Source organism: Mustela erminea, chromosome 1, assembly GCF_009829155.1.
Source record: "Mustela erminea isolate mMusErm1 chromosome 1, mMusErm1.Pri, whole genome shotgun sequence".
Classification (NCBI taxonomy): domain Eukaryota; kingdom Metazoa; phylum Chordata; class Mammalia; order Carnivora; family Mustelidae; genus Mustela; species Mustela erminea.
The window spans coordinates 113,806,823-113,827,555 of record NC_045614.1 but is presented as its reverse complement, the minus strand read 5'-3'; the positions used below and the strand labels follow the sequence as shown (position 1 = coordinate 113,827,555).

At 52.4% G+C, this 20,733-nt stretch overlaps 1 protein-coding gene and 2 non-coding genes across 11 annotated transcripts; all 3 read left to right on the top strand.

Annotated features, from left to right (window-relative positions):
* The first annotated feature begins 959 nt into the window (after nucleotides 1-959).
* EIF4G1 (eukaryotic translation initiation factor 4 gamma 1) lies at nucleotides 960-20,719 on the top strand. 9 transcript variants are annotated; one of them, XM_032338732.1, is made up of 34 exons: nucleotides 1,046-1,105; nucleotides 1,926-1,982; nucleotides 2,207-2,300; nucleotides 2,599-2,685; nucleotides 3,188-3,208; nucleotides 3,787-3,963; nucleotides 4,188-4,287; nucleotides 5,380-5,492; nucleotides 6,307-6,399; nucleotides 6,604-6,670; nucleotides 6,942-7,772; nucleotides 8,053-8,141; nucleotides 8,237-8,423; nucleotides 8,766-8,899; nucleotides 9,032-9,190; nucleotides 9,357-9,542; nucleotides 9,741-9,938; nucleotides 10,160-10,306; nucleotides 10,527-10,763; nucleotides 10,955-11,059; nucleotides 11,180-11,339; nucleotides 11,542-11,642; nucleotides 12,248-12,350; nucleotides 12,593-12,695; nucleotides 12,912-13,144; nucleotides 13,488-13,606; nucleotides 13,727-13,899; nucleotides 14,423-14,548; nucleotides 14,710-14,791; nucleotides 16,731-16,829; nucleotides 16,943-17,077; nucleotides 17,178-17,259; nucleotides 17,402-17,542; nucleotides 20,093-20,719. In XM_032338732.1, exons 3-34 carry the CDS (start codon nucleotides 2,241-2,243, stop codon nucleotides 20,275-20,277), a joined length of 4,833 nt encoding a protein of 1,610 aa, XP_032194623.1. In that variant the 5' UTR covers nucleotides 1,046-1,105; nucleotides 1,926-1,982; nucleotides 2,207-2,240; the 3' UTR covers nucleotides 20,278-20,719. The 9 variants fall into 9 exon arrangements, with proteins under 9 accessions (XP_032194585.1, XP_032194615.1, XP_032194623.1 ...); XM_032338715.1 differs by having other exon boundaries at nucleotides 9,354-9,542; XM_032338724.1 differs by lacking the exon at nucleotides 1,926-1,982 and having other exon boundaries at nucleotides 1,043-1,105; nucleotides 9,354-9,542.
* LOC116581823 lies at nucleotides 7,830-7,898 on the top strand. The gene has a single exon (XR_004282243.1). It is a non-coding gene; the product is annotated as a small nucleolar RNA SNORD66 (small nucleolar RNA).
* On the top strand, nucleotides 11,389-11,464 carry LOC116581820. The gene has a single exon (XR_004282242.1). It is a non-coding gene; the product is annotated as a small nucleolar RNA SNORD66 (small nucleolar RNA).
* Nucleotides 20,720-20,733: the final 14 nt, after the last annotated feature.

The following is a 20,733-nucleotide window of genomic DNA, read 5'->3' as shown; positions in this document are numbered from 1 at the left end:
AGGAAATTGTGAAGATTGAGATCACATCGGTCATATATATTAAGTGACCACGTTTTCGTTGGTATGGAGAAAATGTTTTCTTTCTTTTGAGATTATATGTGTGCACATGAACACACCCACACCCACAGTCCACAAGAGTGTCTTTGCCAGGTACGCAGGCACTGTTTCAAGCCCTTTTCACAGGAATTAACCCCTTTAATCTTAATCTTTAATCCAATAGCGTGGAATTTATCATTGTGAGAGTACGGTGGTTAAAAGCTCAGACTGTGCCAAACTGCTTGATTTCAAATCTTCCCATTTTACAACAGTTATTAAGTACGTAGGTAGCAAGTACATGGCTGGGGAAGTAGCAGTTTGGATTAAAACCCAGGCTATTTGAGTATGTGAATTTGGCTGTGGCTCTAGGACAATTCCTCCTGGTGCCAAAAGTCTTTTGGCTGCACGGCAGGAATTTTGGGATTACTTCTTCCATCATTATTCTGAACTTTCCATGATTGACTTTTGTCCCTCCCAGGTTAGTGGCTGATCTTTTAAGGCAAATTTTCTCGTACGAATTCCTTAGAATGTTTCAGTCCTTTTAGCCTAGCATTCAGTTTAATAGGTATTTCACTTTATTTTCAAAGGCTGCATAATTTTTATTTCTTTACGTATTTGTATCATGATTTATTTTGGCAGGACCGAGTCTTTAATTTCGGTATTCTCAACACGCTCCCCACCCCGCCCCGCCCCGTCCTGTCCCGCCCTGCCGCCGCCACCACTGGCCTAGTACTTAGTATGCACTCAATAAATGCCTGTTCAAAGAATGAATGAACTAAAAGAACAGCGGAACAGAGACGCAGAGGGGGGTCGGTCTGGAAGTTCCAAAGTTCGGGAGGGGACAAGGGGGCGGGCAATGACTGTCACATGACGAGGCGGGGCAAATCGTCTGTACTCCCCGGCGCCGAGCGCAGCTCCGCCCTCTGCGCCGGTCACGTGGGGGCGCCGGCTGCGCCTGCGGAGAAGCGGTGGCCGCCGAGCGGGATCTGTGCGGGGAGCCGGAAATGGTTGTGGACTACGTCTGTGCGGCTGCGTGGGGCTCGGCCGCGCGGACTGAAGGAGACTGAAGGTAAAGCCGCCATGTCCGGGCCCGACCCGGCCCCCCCACCCCCTCCCCCCGCATCCGCCGCCATCCGGGCCGGGACCGGCCGCCCTGCGCAGCCGCCCCGGCGCCCTGGCCCCGCGGCCCAAGCTCGGGCCCCGACCCGCCAGGGCCCGATCCCTGGCCCACGTGTGCCCGGCCTGGCCCGGCCTGACTGCTGGGTGGGGGTGGGGGAGCGCGGGGCCGGAATATGCGGTCCCCGTGGGCTGGTAGGGTGCCGGGTTCTCCGGCCGCGAAGTGCCACCTCGGCCTGACCCGAGGGGGCTCCGCAGGCGCAGGCACCGCGGCTCCCGGCCCACCGCCCCCTCCCCCCTTTGCGGCCCGGCCGCCGGGAAGTGACACGTTGTTCTTTGGCACTGGCCGGCGCTGCGCAGGGAGGGCGCAGGGGAGGGAGGCGGCAGCGGCGGGCAGGGAGGAGCCCCCGGCCCCGCCCGCCCTCCGGGCCGACCCTCACTTGCTAGGAACCGGCTCCTCTTCGGCCGCCGCCCGCCTGGCCTTTTACGGCCCGACTCCCGCCCTTCCTGGCCTCCACTTCTGGGCGGCGGCAGGCCTCCGTCTGGCCCCGTGAGGGTGCCCCCGCGGCCACCCGCAGCAGGCGTGCCTTGTGTGCCCCTGGGCCTGGCCCCCGAACCGGGTGTCCCCAGGTGGGGGGTGGGGACACCACGGCCGAAGCTGCTAGCTCCGTTTGTGATCCGGGAGCCTGGTGCCAGCGAGACCTGGAATTTCCGGTCTGGTTGGTCTTGGGCCCCGCGGAGCCAGGTTGATACCCCTCACCTCCCAACCCCAGGCCCTCGGATGCCCAGAACCTGTAGGCCGCACCGTGGACTTATTCTTAACCGAGGGGGTGAGTGAGGGGGCTGTTTCAGCAGACCAGGGGGGTGGTTGGAGGTGACGCGGGTTTGACAACGTGTTGGTGGGGACGTAAGATGGATCTTTTCTGCTCCTTCACCCCCTTCACGCCTCTGGGACTCTGTGTGGGACCCAGCCCTTGCTTCATCCCCTCCCCCACTCCCATTTGCTTTAAGCTTGGGTCCCTTCCCCTTTCCGAGCTCCACTCTTTCCTAACAGGTGCTGGGGGGACCCTGATGTGGCACCAAATGAAATGAACAAAGCTCCACAGCCCACAGGCCCCCCACCTGCCCCATCCCCTGGACTCCCACAGGTAATTAGGGAGGAATTAGTAGAGACTGGGATGGGGGTGGGGGCGATCCGGCAGCTGGTCAGGAACAGGTTCCAACCTCTGGATTTTCCCACCCCCATCTGTGTCAGGGCAAAGTGCAGCTTCCTGCTGCCAAATTGAGACAGGGCCCCTGGGCTGTTCTCAGGGGCTGTCATGGGGAAGAGGGGGCATGTGGACTGCTGAAGCTCCTGCCACAGGTCTGCTCCCCTTACTTTACCAGCTTAGGTTTCTGCCCCACCCGGGTTTCCCCTCTTGCTGAACTCTGGTCTCCCCCCTTCAGCCAGCGTTTCCCCCGGGGCAGACAGCACCGGTGGTGTTCAGTACGCCACAAGCGACACAAATGAACACGCCTTCTCAGCCCCGCCAGGTGAGGGGCTGTGGGGAGGGGAGTAGGGGGCCTGGGTGGGAGCCATGGAAAGTTTAGGCCAGTTTTGGGCCTAGGATGGAAACTCTGGAGGCCCTGTACCTGCCCCAATTTCCTGAGAGTTGCTTTGTGTTCTTTCATGCGGCTCTGCACTTTGTGCTGTTGATTACTTACGGTGGGCAGCCCCTTGGGGAGTATGGAATCGGTGGGGGTGGCATTATTAGGGGTCCTGGTGCCTTGAGAATTGGGAGCAGTGCTTTAGGCCCTGCTGCCAACTCCTGTTTTCCTCTTTCCTCCTTTTCCTAGGGGGTTGTGAATGCTCCATTCCCCTTCCCTTCTTTCTTTTTGCACTATGGCGAGATAATCACTCCAGCTGGTTCTTGCCTTTCTCTGTTCCCTAAATTCTTCCTCACTAAGTGGGAGCATTCTTGTCCTGCTTCTTCATTTTTTCTCCCTCATCACCTTGGGGATAATTTTCTTCTTTCCTGTCCCCATGTGCTCTCAGGGAGGATTCAGGTCTCTGCAGGTAATACCCCTTTGCTAATCCTGGACCCTCTCGTGGTCTCACTCTTAACCTCCACCCTAGTCCAGGGCTAGACACAGGGACCGGGTCTTCAGGGTGGGGACACGTCTGCTGTTAAGGTCCTCAGTCTGACGCCGAGTGATGCATGTTAGAGGCTAGATCTTGGCAGAGTGCATATCTGGGAACTGGGAGACTGTTGCATGTTAGTGGTTAGCTCCTCTCTACCTTAGGGTGGAGTAATGCATGCTGGGGAGTATGTTGCCCAAAAGGGCTTTACTTAGGCATGATGCATCTGGGTATTAGGGAGCCTTTGCAGAGGGGTAGCCTGGTAGAGGTGACATGAGAATGCACGGCAGTGAGGGAGTAAATATTCATGGAGTGCGAAGCGCATACCTGAATGTGGAGGTTACATGTGAGTACCAGGGGCCACTTAACCATCAGTTGGTCAGGTGAGTTAGGATTGGCCCTTGTGCTCCAGAGCCCCCAGTACTTCTCCCCAGATGAGAGACATTGTGGAGTGGCCATTTTGCTGTCCCATTTCCTCCCTTCCCAACACCAACTGCCTTCCTCCCTCTTGACAGCACTTCTACCCCAGCCGGGCCCAGCCCCCAAGCAGTGCAGCCACCCGAGTGCAGAGTGCAGCCCCCGCCCGCCCTGGCCCAGCTGCCCATGTCTACCCTGCTGGATCCCAAGTAATGATGATCCCTTCCCAGATCTCCTACTCAGCCTCCCAAGGGGCCTACTACATCCCTGGACAGGTGAGGTTGGTGGCTTGGGGGCTGGAAGCCTCGGAACCTTAAACCCCAATCCTCCTCTCCCCTACCCTGACCTCCAGTCCCGTTTCTTCTGCAGTGGTGGGACTTCCTTCTCATCATTGCCCACAGTGTCTTGTCCTGTCATGCCTTGCATTCTCTTTGTAGTCTGATACGGTACTCATAGCTCCCTCAACTCCTCTCCCCTCCTCCTCCCTCTTCCCCACCAGGGGCGTTCCACATATGTTGTCCCGACACAGCAGTATCCTGTACAGCCAGGAGCCCCAAGCTTCTATCCGGGTGCGAGCCCTACAGAGTTTGGGACTTACGGTAAGCAGAGGAGGGAGTCTGATGGGAGTGAGTCCCAGGGAGCATCTAAACTCACCCACGAATTCCTAGACTCTTCCTAGGCTCATTCCTTGGTCTAAAAACGATAGAGTTAGTAGGTAGTAGGGATTGGTGCTTAATGTGAAACTGCTGTTGGGTGGAGGGGTGGGGGGGCAGGGAGCATTTTATCCTGTTGGCGAGAGTTGGGAGTCCTCCCTGTGTCCAAGGCACAAGTTTGAGGGTCTCTTAGTAAGCATTCCCTGTGACACTTGTTCCATGGTTGGTGGGAGCCCATGTAACGTGGATTATGGAGGTTTTGTAGCTGTTTTTCATTTGTGTTCTAGGGAAGGATTAGTCTGTTCTTTATGGCAGTGGTTTCCAAAATTTTTTGATCATCTATCAGGAAAAATTTTGAGTATGTACCTCTAATACATGTATGTTTTTGTTTGTTTATACACATGCATCATTTAAACAACACACTTAATGTTGCTTGTTAAAAACAAGTGGAGATTACGGATGAGATTAAAGAACACATCCCATTTTGGAGACCATTGCTTTAAGGAATTAATTTTTCCACATCCTGGGCCTGGTTCATAATGTTACTCTTTGTTTCCTTGCCCCTTAGTAAAGGGCTGGAGACTGGAACTGAACTCAGGTTAAGTGGAACAGGGTTAGCAAATCTGTCTGTCTCAATCCCAGCCAAAGACCTGATTCTGTTTCAGGTTAAGTTGTTGCTGCTCCCTCAGAATACATGCGTGTATGTTGCTGGGGGTTGGGGGCATACATAATACCTTATAGGGTAGAAGTGAAATAAAAGTCCTGGTAGTAGTAGCTGGTATGTGGTGGGGAAGGAGTGCCTGTCTACGAGGTGTGTGTATGTCAGTGTCAGGAATTCTTATAAACGCAGTTCAGACTGGTTCCCCAGCTTTGATAGACACCTAATTCCCTTGGGGAGGTGGGTGGGGCAGGGCAAGGGGCTGGCTGTGGGTGATGAGAGGTTCTGGGGATGGGAGGCGTTCAAGCAGGCGTTTGTATATGGCTGGGCCCTGACGCTGCCGCCATTCTTCCTTTCTGTGTCTCTCCCCCTCCCCCAAGCTGGCGCCTACTACCCAGCCCAGGGTGTGCAGCAGTTTCCCACTGGTGTCGCCCCCACCCCAGTTTTGATGAACCAGCCACCCCAGATTGCTCCCAAGAGGGAGCGGAAGACCGTGAGTAGCAGCAAGGGGCTCTGGGACATCTGGGAGAGGGAGAATCAAGGTCAGGCACATTGTGGGTCAGGGAGCAGAAAGTTGAGGAAGGAGATCTTCAGCTGGGAGTGGTTAGAGAATGGAGATCTCTGAAGTGCTTAGTTTCTTTGTAAGGGCTAAGACTTCAGTGTAGAAGTGGCTCATGGGAGGACTGAAGAGGCTCCTGCGGGGGTTCCTGAGAGACCCAGGTTCTGGGGGTCCATAAGATCTATGTTTGGTTCTATGTTTCTGGTGGCTTGTCTTGGAAATCATTTGTTTTCTGTGGCCCCACCCCCCACCTCCCAGTCCTGGAAGCTCTTGAGGCCTCCGCCTCTGCTCAATCCTCAAGCCCTGGGCGTGGTGCCCAGAATAGGGTGCCAGGGCTGGGGAAGCCGCTGAGTCACCCTGGCTCCACCCACTGGATCTGGGCCCTGCCCCCAGAGATCAGGCAGACTAGCCACAAGTGAGCTGTATGGGTGCTAGATGGGGGTCCTGGGCCCCATGGTGTGCAGCCAGTGACTTGGGGACTGCTGGTGGGGCAGGGCTGATGGAGGGAGGGGCATTGTGATGTACGGGGCTGCTCTGTGAGGTCAAGGGTCTCTTAGGGGTGGGGGGCCAGGGTAGGGAGTACAAGATGAGCTGGATGGGTTGACAGTAGAACTCATGGGGTTTCTGGCACCCACCCACCTGCTTCCCAGTGGGGGGTGGGGGGTTGGCCTGGAGTCTTAGGAGTGGGGCAGGGTGGAGAGGTGGGCTCCTCCTGTTTCCCACTCATCCCGGAGCTTTCTTTCCCCAGATCCGAATTCGAGATCCAAACCAAGGAGGGAAGGATATCACAGAGGAGATCATGTCTGGGGCCCGCACCGCCTCCACACCCACCCCTCCCCAGGTATTGTCTGATCTTTGCGTGAGGCCCTGGCTAGGATGGCTGTTCTGACCTGGGTTGCCAAGTCCTTTGATCTTTTCTTTCAACTAAGGGATTTCTTTCCCTGTTTTCCTGGATTTTTAGGCAGAGTTAAAGTAGCAATGGCTCTAGTAGAGAAGGGTTGTGGGCCTCTTCAGGGCAAATTTGGTAACCCTTTGTGTCCTGCAGACGGGAGGCGGTCTGGAGCCTCAAGCTAATGGGGAGACACCCCAGGTTGCTGTTGTTGTTCGGCCAGGTAAGTGAGCAGGTAGGGCAGAGCTTTTATGGGGACAAGGAGGGTGACAATTTCACATGTTGAAGAGGTGGAGTAACTTGACCTGGGTGCCAGAGAAGAATGGGTAGTGGGATTTTGCAAATGGACTAGATGTTGGGTGAGAGGGGAAAAGGCTAAGGTGGGATAAGATTGCAGGGGTGGGTGTTAGGCTGGGAATGTCTTGGCTGGGAGGAGGGGGGATAACATCAGTGAAGGCCTGCCTTTAATGACTCGTCTTCTTTCCTGTGTGTAGATGATCGGTCCCAGGGAGCAATCATTGGGAGCCGGCCGGGCCTGCCTGGCCCAGAACACAGCCCTTCAGAATCCCAGCCTTCGTCACCTTGTCCGACCCCATCACCACCCCCAATCTTGGACCCGGGGTCTGAGCCTAATCTCGCAGTCCTCTCTGTTCCTGGGGACACTGTGACAACAGGGATGATCCAGATGTCTGTAGAAGAATCCACCCCTCTGCCCCGTGAACCTGGGGAGCCATATTGCCTCTCTCCAGAACCTACTCCCCTCGCTGAACCCATACTGGAAGTAGAAGTGACACTTAGCAAACCGATTCCAGAGTCTGAGTTCTCTTCCAGTCCTCTCCAGGTTTCCACCCCCTCTGCATCTCACAAAGAGGAAATTCTTCCTGAACCAAATGGCATGGTCCCATCTGAGGATCTGGCACCAGAGGTGGAGTCGAGCCCAGAGCTTGCTCCTCTCCCTCCCCAAGCTTGTCCCTCTGAATCCCCCGTGCCCATTGCTCCAACTGCCCAACCTGAGGAACTGCTCAACGGAGCCCCCTCGCCACCAGCTGTGGACTTAAGCCCAGTCAGTGAGCCAGAGGAGCAGGTCAAGGAGGTTCCCGCATCAGTGGCTTCCCCCACCGTCCTCTCTGCCATTCCGGCTATGGCTCCTCCAGCTACTTCCCCAGCTCAGGAGGAGGAAATGGAGGAAGAGGAGGAAGAGGAGGAAGAAGGAGAAGCAGGAGACGCTGAGGGTCAGAAGGGAGGAGAGGAACTTCTTCCCCCGGAGAGCACCCCTGTTGCAGCCCACCTGTCGCAGAATTTGGAGGCAGCAGCCACCACCCAAGGTAAGGTGTGGCTGGATGGTGGAGATGGGGCAGGCTGGAAAGCGTGGGTTTTTTTTTCTTTATTGATGACCTCTCATTTGTGCCCACCGTGTCTGGGTCATAGAAGCCCTTGATGGAACCTAAGAGATAAAATTCCAAGATTAAGGAATTTTAAGTCTGAAGTGGGTGTGATGGAAAGAGGAAATACTGTAGAGTAGTTGCTTTTTTCTTTTTTAATTTCCCCAGGGATTAGGGGTACTCCGTAAGTTATTCGTATTTTGTTACCCACCCCCCCAAACAGTGGCAGTGTCTGTGCCAAAGAGGAGACGGAAAATTAAGGAGCTCAATAAGAAGGAGGCTGTAGGCGACATTCTGGATGCCTTCAAGGAGGTAAGGGAGCCAGAAAGTAAGGGAGGAGAGAGGACGGAGTTTGGGTATGAACACTAGTCATACTGCAACCAAAACGGAATATTCTATGTTTACAGGTGAGCCCAGGAGTACCAGAAGTGGAGAATCAGCCTCCTGTGGGCACCAGTTCTGGTCCGGAGCCTGAGGGCAGTAGTGCACCCCCGAGGCCCGAGGAAGCAGACGAGACCTGGGACTCAAAGGAAGACAAAATTCACAATGCAGAGAACATCCAGCCTGGGGAACAGAAGTATGAGTATAAGTCAGGTATGCTGGGGCGCCTGGGTGGCTCAGTGGGTTAAGCATCTATCTTGGGCTCAGGTCATGATCCCAGGGTTTGAGATTGAGCCCTATATGGGCTCCCTGCTCAGTGGGGAGCCTGCTTCTTTCTCTCCCACTGCCCCTCCCCCCCACTCATGCTTTTTCTCTCTCTCTCTCTCTGCTCACTTGCACATGTGCACGTGCGCACACTCTCTCAAATAAGTAAATAAACCTTAAAAAAAAAAAAAAAAGTCTGGTATCCTGAAAGAAAGGTTCAGAAGGGTTGGGTGCTGTTGCCAGGGCCCTGAGAGACAAAGGTATGATTGGTTCATCTCGTCTTCTTCGTAGATCAGTGGAAGCCTCTAAATCTTGAGGAGAAAAAGCGCTACGACCGTGAGTTCCTCCTTGGCTTTCAGTTCATCTTTGCCAGCATGCAGAAGCCGGAGGGATTGCCCCATATCAGCGATGTGGTGTTGGATAAGGTTGGTAGGCTTGAGGGGGAGGGTCTGTTCGGGCTTGCTGGCTGGCTGGCTGGCTGGGGGAGGGGCCTGAGGTCTCAAAGAGTAGTCAGGAGCCATAGCCTCTTTCTCACGCCTTCCCTGTCCCCTTTGCAGGCCAATAAAACACCACTGCGGCCACCGGACCCTACTAGACCTCAAGGCATAAATTGTGGTCCAGACTTCACTCCTTCTTTTGCCAACCTTGGCCGACCAGCCCTCAGCAACCGTGGGCCCCCGAGGGGTGGTCCAGGTGGGGAGCTGCCCCGAGGGCCGGTGAGTGGGATTGGCTAGAGGGACAGATGGTCAAGGGGGGTGAGGGGATGGCTCCCTTGTCCTGCTGAGGGGAGGGGGCATCTGCCCTGGTACTGTGTGATAGCACTGTAACGGGTTCTGCTGACTTGCTCTGTATCTTCACTCGTCCTTACCCCTTGCTTAGCAGGCTGGTCTGGGACCCCGGCGCTCTCAGCAGGGCCCCCGAAAGGAACCCCGCAAGATCATTGCCACAGTGTTAATGACTGAAGATATAAAGTTGAACAAAGCAGAGAAAGCCTGGAAACCCAGCAGCAAGCGGACAGCCGCTGATAAGGATCGAGGGGAAGAGGATGCTGATGGCAGCAAAACCCAGGTACTGGCCAGTGCTGCTTTTGCTGTTTCTTCTCTTAAGCTCTGCTCTCTGAGCCAGCTCTGCCCTCTTTGTTTCTGTCATTCTTACCACTGGTGGCTACTTGAGTCCCATACCACCCTCTCTCATCTCTCCCACTCTCCCACCGACCTCTTCTGAGAACCTCACTGGATTCTGTGTCTTTTCTGTTCCCTCTCCCAGGACCTGTTCCGCAGGGTGCGCTCCATCCTGAATAAGCTGACACCCCAGATGTTCCAGCAGCTGATGAAGCAGGTGACGCAGCTGGCCATTGACACTGAGGAACGCCTCAAAGGGGTCATTGACCTTATCTTCGAGAAGGCCATTTCAGAGCCCAACTTCTCCGTGGCCTATGCCAACATGTGCCGCTGCCTCATGGCGGTTAGTTTCCACTGTTACTAACCCTTGTGGTCTAGTCTCCTCCTTCTTTTCCTAAGACTTCTTGAGTTCAGCTTCTTGGTTCTCTTCCAGCCTGTGCTGTTGATGGCAGGCAGGAGGTGGCAGAGTGGGGGCCAAGGGTCTTCCTGGGTTAGGTAGCTAAAGACTCTGGGAGGGTCTGCCTGCTTGGGACCCATCTACATGTGATGTTCTCTGACGTACAGCTGAAAGTGCCGACTACAGAAAAGCCAACAGTGACTGTGAACTTCCGAAAACTGTTACTGAATCGATGTCAGAAAGAGTTTGAAAAAGACAAAGATGATGATGAAGTTTTTGAGAAGAAGCAAAAAGAGATGGATGAAGCTGCCACGGTGAGGAATGCACCAAGTGCTCTGCCCGCCTCTTGCTGCTCTGCTACGTGCTGGGGTGGAGGGTAAAAGGGGGCTGGGGGTGATGGTATTTTGGGGGCTTTTCTGCCTTAAGGCAGGAATGCTTGCTGCTAGGGTTGGGAATCCAGATAGTGGAGGAGAGAAGGGTTTTAATCCAATGTCTGGGTACCTCTCTCATGGATTTCTGTCCTGTAACTGGCAGGCAGAGGAACGGGGACGCCTGAAGGAAGAGTTGGAAGAGGCTCGAGACATAGCCCGGCGGCGCTCGCTAGGGAATATTAAATTTATTGGCGAGTTGTTTAAGCTGAAGATGTTAACAGAGGCGATAATGCATGACTGTGTGGTCAAGTTACTTAAGAACCATGACGAAGAGTCCCTTGAATGCCTTTGTCGTTTGCTCACTACCATTGGCAAAGATTTGGACTTTGAAAAAGCCAAGGTAGGGGTCCTGGGATGTGGAGTGGGACGGCCGAAGTGCCTGGGGTCTGCTGTTGGCTCACCAGCTCCTTGCTGGGCTGCTGTGTAGCCTGCCAAACCCCAGTGATGGAGCTGAGGGTCTGAGGAGGGGCCGGGCCTGTGGCCAGGGGGAGATATTACTGGTTCCTGACTTGATCCCTTGGTCTCTTCTAGCCCCGAATGGATCAGTATTTCAACCAGATGGAAAAAATCATTAAGGAAAAGAAGACTTCATCCCGAATCCGCTTTATGCTGCAAGACGTGCTGGATCTGCGACGGGTGTGTGTCCTTTCCTTCCCACTGCCGGTCTGCTTTCTGTACACGGTGCCCTGGTTCCCGACATTGCTTCAGCTGGCCCTCTGATACGGTGACCTTGTGACTGGTCTTCTGTTCCTGCAGAGCAATTGGGTGCCACGCCGTGGGGACCAGGGTCCCAAGACTATTGACCAGATTCACAAGGAAGCTGAGATGGAGGAGCACTGGGAACATGTAAAAGTGCAACAGCTGATGGCCAAGGGCAGCGACAAGCGTCGGGGTGGCCCTCCTGGCCCACCCATTAGTGAGTTTGAGGCTCAGATTAAGGAGGGGGCAGAGTGAGGGGTTATGCTTTCCACTGATGACTTCTTGTTAGTGCCACGTGTCTGGGCCACTGAGACCACATGATGGAACTGAGGATCTGAGGAAGGGGGGCTGGGGGCGGCCCCAGGTGATAGGGTGCTAGGAGGTACTCATTATTGCAAATGCTCTTCTCTTTGTCCCAGGCCGTGGCCTCCCACTTGTGGATGATGGTGGCTGGAACACAGTCCCCATCAGCAAGGGCAGCCGCCCTATAGACACCTCACGACTCACCAAGATCACGAAGGTAGGGGGGTGTATTGGAGAGGGTGATGGTGGCCGTGGGACGGTAAAGAGGGATCAGACAGGCACTGAGCCTAGGTTTGGATCTTGGTGCCCTCACTCTTTGAAGTTGGAAAGGTGGCCACTGAATTTTTCCTCTTGGACTAACTGTTAGCTTGCTAGAGACAGGACTGCCAGCTCAAGGGGGTGTATTCACGTTTGAGCCAGTGGTCAGCAAACTCAGAGTGCAAATCCGGCCCATTTCTTGCTTCTCTATATTCCACAGCTAACAGGTGGCCTTTATGGGTTTTTAACGGTTGAAAAGAATAAAGTAGATGATATTATGTATTATGAAGTTATACAGAATGTCAGTTTCAGTGTCCTTTGTTTTATTAGAACACGACCATAATCATTCTCCTTACGTATTATCTGTGACCACCTTTGTGCTATAGTGGCTGAGTGGAATAGTTGAAATAGAAACTATATGGCCTGCAGAGCCTAAGGTATTTACTATTTGGCCTTTTACAGGAAAAGTTTGCCAGGCTCTTGGTCTAGGCTGTTTGCTACTGTGTAGCATTGGGCTTTGGCCAGATCAGATTCATGACTTCTCCATTCCATTTCCTTCCTCAGCCTGGCTCCATTGATTCTAACAACCAGCTCTTTGCACCTGGAGGACGATTGAGCTGGGGCAAGGGCAGCAGTGGGGGCTCAGGAGCTAAGCCCTCTGATGCAGGTATGGAGGCCACTGTAGGGAGTTGGGTGACTGTTAATCCTCTTTCTTGAGGGCAGAGCCCTGGTTGTAGGGGAGGCTTTTGGTATAGTGTGGTTAGGTAATAACAGGAGGTCTGTGCTTGGGACTAGGGACTGAAAGAACTGTTCGTGTGGGGAGTAGGACCAGATGTCCTAAAGTGCGAGTAGGAGATAGAGTGGAAGAAAGTAGGAAGAGAGTTTGATCTGGGCTTTCTGCCTCCCCAGCATCAGAAGCTGCTCGTCCAGCTACTAGTACCTTGAACCGCTTCTCAGCCCTTCAACAAGCAGTACCTACAGAAAGCACAGATAGCAGACGTGTGGTACAGAGGTGAGGTTTCCTGGGTGTCTTTTTTTTCATGCGGGGCGTACCGTCATTGGTCTTCGGTGGTTGCCATAGGAATTCTCACACCTGTAATGCTCAGCACCCCTAGCTAAATTCGGGCACATTCCTGCTGCCAGGAACTAGGCCCGATGGTAGCTATATGAGAGGGGGCTTAGCCTAGGCAGTAGAAGTGAGAGGTGACATGCCTGTTTTTTTCTCCAGGAGTAGCTTGAGTCGGGAAAGAGGTGAGAAAGCTGGGGACCGGGGAGACCGCCTAGAGCGGAGTGAACGGGGAGGTGACCGTGGGGACCGGCTCGATCGCTCTCGGACACCTGCCACCAAGCGGAGCTTTAGCAAGGAAGTGGAGGAGCGGAGTAGAGAGAGGCCCTCCCAGCCTGAGGGACTGCGCAAGGCAGCTAGCCTGACAGAGGATCGGGACCGCGGGCGCGATGCCGGTAAGGGGCTGGGAGAGGAAGGGAAAGGTGTGGGTTTTGGACTAGCCAGTCTCCAATCTTCAGAGCTCCAGGCCTTTTTTGCTAGGAAAATTAGAACTAAAGAGTCTCCATGGGGCACCTGGGTGACTCATTCGGTTAAGTGTCTTGCCTTGGGCTTAGGTCATGATCCCAGGCTTCAGGGATCCAGCCCATGACAGGCTCCCTGCTCAGTAGGGAGTCTGCTTCTCTTTCTCGTCTGCCCCTCCTCTATTTCTGTGCTCTGTTTCTCACTTTTTCTCTCTCGAATAAATAAAGTCTTAAAAAGAAGAACTAAGGGTTCTCCAATCTGTTCTTCCCCCTGCAGTGAAGCGAGAAGCCACCCTGCCTCCGGTGAGCCCCCCGAAGGCTGCGCTTTCCGAGGAAGAGCTGGAGAAGAAATCCAAGGCCATCATTGAGGAATACCTCCATCTCAATGACATGAAGGTGGGCAGTAGGTGGGGTCTGAGTGACAGCAGAGCGGGTGGGACATGTGCTGGCAGGCATGGAGCATGGGACCGGGAGCAGACTGTGACTGCCCTCTCCCTCCTTCCCGCACCCCCGCAGGAGGCAGTGCAGTGCGTACAGGAGCTGGCCTCCCCCTCCCTGCTCTTCATCTTTGTGCGGCATGGCATTGAGTCAACACTGGAGCGCAGCACCATCGCTCGGGAGCATATGGGGCGGCTGCTGCACCAGCTGCTCTTTGCCGGGCACCTCTCCACTGCTCAGTACTACCAAGGGTATGCCTTCTGAGGGCCTTCTACTTTGACATACCCACAGACTTCCCGCCTCTGTAGGACCCATGCAGCCTTGGATAAGAGTGGTTCCTCAGCCAGCCTGGTCAGCGTTACTTCCAGCAGGGGTAGGGTGTACTGTGCAAGGACAGAGTGTGCTATAGCTTGAGATAATTGCCCTATGTTTAGGAAGTGTTCTCAAGGGGCCCCACAGTTGATCCTTTAACAATGCCATGTTGCCCCAGAAGGAGAGTTGGGCCCCGGCTTGCCTTTGCTAGAAGGCCCTGGCCTTTTTTTTTTAAAGATCCATTTTTATTTGAGAGAGAGGAGAAAGGGGGAAGGTGGGAGGAGGGGCAGAGCGAGAGGGAGAGAATCCTCAGGCAGAGTCCCCTCTGAGTGTAGAGCCTGCCACAGGGCTCCGCTCCGGAACCCCAAGATATGACCTGAGCTAAAATCAGGGAATTGGACACTCAGTTGACCCCTAGAATGGGTACCCCTAGAATGCCCTGACTTTGAATTCCATTTGCAGGCTGTATGAAATCTTAGAATTGGCTGAAGACATGGAAATTGACATCCCCCATGTATGGCTCTACCTAGCAGAACTCGTAACGCCCATTCTGCAGGAAGGTGGGATACCTATGGGGGAGCTCTTCAGGTAAGCCCTTTTTAGTGGGATTCAGGGGAGGTAAAGACAAGAAAGTTGGGGAAGGAGGCATATATGGCAGGTTCAATGCCTGGGTTTAGGGAGGGATGGGGTAGTGTACTGAGAGAGCTTTGGAGGCTATCCACACTCACTGTATTTTTCTTTCTCTTTAGGGAGATTACAAAACCTCTGAGACCCCTGGGCAAAGCTGCTTCCCTATTGCTGGAGATTCTGGGGCTTCTGTGTAAAAGCATGGTAAGTGAGAGCCTTTGGGGGACATGTTGAAACTTCTCTTCCTGCCGCGTGGTTTTGGCCAGTTGCTGTGACCCTGATGCCTTATGGTCCTTTGGTGGGACAGGATTAATGGTGATGGTAGTGCTGTGTTGGGTACTGGGAAGAGGAAATGTTGAGGCTGGCACACTCAGACCAGTTCCTGTCATGAGTTCTGGGCAAGACTAGAAGAGACTGGCAATCTAAGACCCTAAGTCCCTGATTGATTGAGTCATTCATTCAACTAGCATTTTATTTTTTATTTTATTTTTTATTTTTTTTTAAAGATTTTATTTATTTATTTGACAGAGATCACAAGTAGAGAGGCAGGCAGAGAGAGAGAGGAAGGGAAGAAGCAGGCCCCTGCTGAGCAGAGAGCCCGATGTGGGACTCGATCCCAGGACCCTGAGATCATGACCTGAGCCGAAGGCAGCGGCTTAACCCACTGAGCCACCCAGGCACCCTCAACTAGCATTTTAAAAAAATTTTTTTATTTTATTTTTTAAAAAAGATTTTATTTATTTGACAGATCACAAGTAGGCAGAGAAACAGGCAGAGAGAGAGAGGGGAAGCAGGCTCCCTGCTGAGCAGAGAGCCAGATGCGGGACTCGATCCCAGGACCCTGAGATCATGACCTGAGCCGAAAACCCACTGAGCCACCCAGGCACCCTAGCATTTTTTTTTTTTTTTTTTAAACATTTACCAACCACATACTAGACAATGGGAATACCACAGTGAATAAAACACAGTTAGGAAACGAGCTGTAAGAGAAAAGTAAGAAACGGCTTAATAAAAACAGTGTGAAATAAAATAGAATGGAGTGTCTTGAGTATTGTGAGGTTGCAAAGGAGTGTCTCTTTGGTGATGTTCATGACGGAAAGCTTTCCCAGAAGGGTCCTGGAAACTGCTTTGTGAAAGTTGGTGGTGACAAGCAAATGTCATGGAGAGATGGAGAGTCAGGAAAGGCAAGTGGGTAGGGCACTTCGTGGTTGCCAGAGCTGGGAAGAGCACTTTGAAGAGTTTAGCTGCCCCTGGGGCCTGGACAGATGAGACTTGAATGGAAAGGAATTGTTCTTTCAGCATCTTATTTATCCTTTTAGGTAGAAACCTGTATTCGGGTAGTTTGTGTTTTCAAAAAAGAGAGGCATATTGAACTATGTGTATTTCATTGAATCTTGGTACAGCATGTTGTAGGACATGTTATTGCTACACTGTTAAAACGCTTAAGGTTTTTCGTTTAGATGTAATGTATCAACTGTGAGACCATTCAGTGGCATTAGGTTTAGCATCTTTAAAATTCAAACTACGATTGTCTTACTAAGGGTTGATGTCCTCATTCTGAATATGTTTTGTTACAAACAGTAATACGTTCAGAATCTTTTGTCCCGTCTCAAAATGGGCTCAGACTGTTTATGTGGGGATTGTGGGGGATATATCTGCTTCTCAAATTTTCTGGACCTGGTAACCAAAAAGGCATATTTGTTAGAAGTTGTCCTCTCCTGTGAGCATTTGATTGCTTGGAATAATGAAAAACTAAGCTGTTTTAGAAAAAGAAGCATAGAGGAGTGCAGAAGGCTCAAATGAGGTTTTTGGATTTGGTTGTTTATACCTTTGTCAGTAAAGGTAATTCTATGAAAGCTGACTGACCTCTTCTGTAGAGGTTCTTAGGCTACCCCCCCACCACCGGGTTCTTAGCACTGGGGTAGATGATTTATGTCTTTGGGTGGACATATTATTTGGCTGATGTCTCTGTCCAGTACTCACCTGTAGGCATGGAGAGACTGTGCCTGTTTGGTACCTCTGTAACATCCTGAGCACCTAGTGGGCACCTGTTGGTCTTTCAGTAAATATTTGTTGGGTGACATTTGTGGAGCTAGGTGTTTGAGGGAGAGAAGGTTGTTGAATTGGTCTTTCATTTTTCCAGGGTCCCAAAAAGGTGGGGACGCTGTGGCGAGAGGCTGGACTCAGTTGGAAGGAATTTCTACCTGAAGGCCAGGATGTCAGTGCATTTGTCGCTGAACAGGTTTGTGCCTGGAGTTCGGCTAATTCTAGCATCTGGGACTGGCCATTCTTCTTCCTTTTCCCTCAGCACACTCACATGGTGTACTTACCTCCTGACTGTGGGTCTTTTTGTAGAAGGTGGAGTATACCTTGGGGGAGGAGTCAGAAGCTCCTGGCCAAAGGATGCTCTCTTCCGAGGAGCTGAGCAGGCAGCTGGAGAAGCTGCTAAAGGAGGGCAGCAGTAACCAGCAGGTGTTTGACTGGATAGAGGTAGGTTTCTCCTGGGAGAAATTGGAGGGAGGAATAAAGGAGAGGAATTCTTGGTGTGTGGGTAGAGAATTTATGGGCCATTTGTTTCTCTTCTGCACAGGCCAACCTGAGTGAGCAGCAGGTAGCATCCAACACACTAGTTCGAGCTCTCATGACAACTGTCTGCTATTCTGCAATTATCTGTAAGAAGAACCAGGGAGATGGTGGGGCAAGGGTGGGCCTAGCAGACTAATGGTGGGAGGGAGGTTTTTGTGTTTACCTCCTAGTTGTGGACCAGGCTGAGGGTGCATGAGTCCACTTAAAATCTTGTCTTCTTCCCTGTAGTTGAGACGCCGCTCCGAGTGGATGTCGCGGTGCTGAAAGCGCGAGCGAAACTGCTCCAGAAATACCTGTGTGATGAGCAAAAGGAGCTGCAGGCGCTCTACGCCCTCCAGGCCCTTGTAGTGACCCTAGAACAGCCTGCCAGTAAGAGCCAGGCTGCAGGGCGTGGGGATGGGGGTGCTGCCAGAGAGTGGGGGGAGTCATGGAAAGGGCCTCAACCCAAGAAAGGGGGGTGGTCCCTGGAGAGCAAAATGCCCTGGTAGTTGATTTCTTCCCCCTGCACGGGTTTGTTTCCTTGCCTACAAATGGAAGGTGTTAAGACTCAGCTTTGAAGGCTAATGGACTGCCATTTTTTGCTTAGCCAGCTTTTAGATGCTAGGAGCATGTAGGTGAGAAGTGATTACGATTTCTAAGGACCAAGTACTCTTGAGGCCTGGTGGGGGGCAGAGAGGCTTTTCTTTCCTTGCCTCATTTAATTCGCACAACTATCATCCCCTTTTCCATATTGGGAGACTGAGATTTAGGTTAACATGCCTGAGAGTGTGCATTCGGCAAATAGGTATGTGCCAAGGTACTGGGACTTAGGCAGTAATTAAGTCAAGCTCAGTTCTTGTGTAGGCATGGAGTCTTAGCAGTGGTGATGAGTGTTGGAAGATGGGTCCTGCGGGGTGCTCTCCGGGGACACCTAGTGTAAGGGATAATGAGTAGGAACTGACAAACCAGCCCAATGACAAATGGGAGGGGGAGACTTGAAATGAAGGAATTGTGTGTAAAGGAAGGCCATGAGGCAGAAAGGACTTGACATAGCAGTAGTTGTGTGTGAGGCGAGATGGGGCTGGAGAGATGGACATGGGCCAGGTCCTGCAGGGCTGTCTAAGCCATGGGACAAATTTTGCCTTCAGCCTAAGGCTGGGAAAAAGGTTTGTGGGATTTTAAATTTTTAGATCATCCTGGCCATTATTAAGTAGGAAGAGTGGTTTGGAATAGGGTGAATGTGAACATGGCAAGAGCAGTGAATTAGGAGCAGGTTGTGTTTTGGTGGCTGGAACTTATTGGTAGCAGGGGAGCTGGGAGTTGTGTGGTTACAGTTAAAACATAACACTGACGTGGCAGGAGAGGTCATAAGAGCGAGGAAGTTAGAGGACTTCCAGGATGCTCTTTTTAGCAGGTGAGGGGATGGTGTGGTACCATTCGCCTGGGGAATTAGGAACGTTGGATAATGAGTTTGCAGTCCATGGGTGGAGATGATCAGAGATGTCAGGTAGACAGCTGGGTATGGGAATTCATTTGGAAAGGAAGAGGTCAGGGTTGGTGGCCAGTCACCAGAGGATATGGGATTGCCTGAGGGAGAGTGGTGAGAGCCTGGGATAGAATGTTGAGGAAGTGGAGGACCCCCAGGTAGGGATTAGAGGAGGACAGGGCCCTATGAACAAAGTAATTTTAGGAGAGGGAAGTGGTCTGTAATATTAGGTGCTACTTGAGAGTTCCATAGGCGCAGACCTGAACATTTAGGGCCTTTGGAGTGTTAAAACATGGAGGTCGTTCTGGCATAAACAGTATTTGGTAGAAGAGGGGGCAGTCTGGATTGAAAACGACTGAGTAATACCTGACTGAGACAAGAAGAAAGGAAAATAGCAAGTGTAGACAGAATCTTTGAGATTAGTTAATCTCACCTAAAGACAGAAATCTCTTGTTTGATTGTAAGAGATAGTGGTTGTAAAGGAGGCCTTTTGTGTTTAGATGGGAGAAACTTGGGCTCAGAAATAAAAGACAGGGTGGATAATTGGTTAGGTCCTCAGGTGGGTGTGCATGGAATTTAGAACACAAGTTTGTGATAAGTGCTCTGCTGCTGTAGGATGGGTCTGGGGAGCAGTGTTGTGGATTTGAGGGTGTGTGTGCCCTGAGGAACATCCTGGCTTGCAGCTTCTCGTAGATGGCTGTAAGCATTTCATCTAGGCCTGGATTCCAGATCCAAGGCTTTTTGTATTCAGAAGAAAACATGTTTGCTTCTTGGGCTCCCTCTGCTTTCGGAAAGTTTGGCAGTGCAGTGTGGGGTTACGGAATTGTTGTGTTCAGTGCTTCTAGGACAAGTGGTTGGGAAGGCTTAACTAGTAGCCAGGATGTGTGGAGAAAGAGAGTCAGAGAGCAAGGGGTGCTGGAGTTGAGCCTAAAGAAATTGGGTAGGAAGGGGACAAGAGAGGACGTTCCTGGCAAAGGATGCAACACATGTAAAAATCTCAAGGCCAGAGAGGATTTGTATGTTCAGGGTATGTGTGGAATATAAGAGGGAATTGGGATCTGAGTTTACCAGCATCTATAATGGGGGCCAGTGAACATTCCAGGTTATAAAGCCTTGACTTTGGTGAGTGATATATCTGGGACTTAATGTCATTCCTAAATTGAGGAGTACCAATTCTGTGTATAGTTTTTCCTCATTAAATATATCATGAGTGAAGCTGCTGAGGTGAAGCTTGGGTAGGTTTGTAAGGTTTTGCTGTGACTCATTACCGTGCACCCTCTCTTAGAACGTGAGAATAACATCTTGTTACAGACCCACCAATCACTCTGGGATGGTCAGACACAATTATCAGGATGGCAGGGCAGGCCCGTTGTTTTAACCGCGGAACTTTGGAGTGGAGTGGGGTGGCTATGGGCAGCACTCCTTTTAATTGCTCTCGTCCTGCCTGTTTGCAGACCTGCTTCGGATGTTCTTTGACACGCTGTATGATGAGGATGTGGTGAAAGAGGATGCCTTCTACAGCTGGGAGAGTAGCAAGGACCCTGCTGAGCAACAGGGCAAGGGCGTGGCCCTTAAATCTGTCACAGCCTTCTTCAAGTGGCTTCGTGAGGCAGAGGAGGAGGAGTCTGACCACAACTGAGGGCGGGTGGGGCCGGGGACTTGGAGCCCCATGGACACTCGGATGGCCTGGCCAGCCGCCCGGACTGCAGGGGGGGCAGCAGCAGCGGCGGTGGCAATGGGTGCCTGTAGTGCGATGTGTCTGAGCTAATAAAATGGCTGAAGAGGCAGGATGGCGTGGGGCTGCCTGGGGCCCCCCCTCCAGGATGCTGCCAGGTGTCCCTCTCCTCCCCCTGGGGCACAGAGATATATTATATATAAAGTCTTGAAATTTGGTGTGTCTTGGTGGGGGGGCACCACCGCCTGCCCCTGGGGTCCTTTTTTATTTTCTGAAAATCACTCATGGGACTGCCGTCCTCGCTGCTGGGGGCATATGCCCCAGCCCCTGCACCACCCCTGCTGCTGCCTGGGCAGGGGGAAGGGGGGGCACGGTGCCTGTAATTATTAAACATGAATTCAATTAAGCTCACTGCCTCCC

What these genes read in the sequence shown, in the direction of transcription:
- EIF4G1 (XM_032338724.1), top strand. Translation starts at nt 2,241, where the DNA reads ATGAACAAAGCTCCACAGCCCACAGGCCCCCCACCTGCCCCATCCCCT. An exon ending in TGCTGTTGTTGTTCGGCCAG is followed by an intron (nt 6,671 to 6,941) that starts GTAAGTGAGCAG and finishes TCCTGTGTGTAG; the next exon opens with ATGATCGGTCCCAGGGAGCA. An exon ending in AGCAGACGTGTGGTACAGAG is followed by an intron (nt 12,696 to 12,911) that starts GTGAGGTTTCCT and finishes TTTTTTCTCCAG; the next exon opens with GAGTAGCTTGAGTCGGGAAA.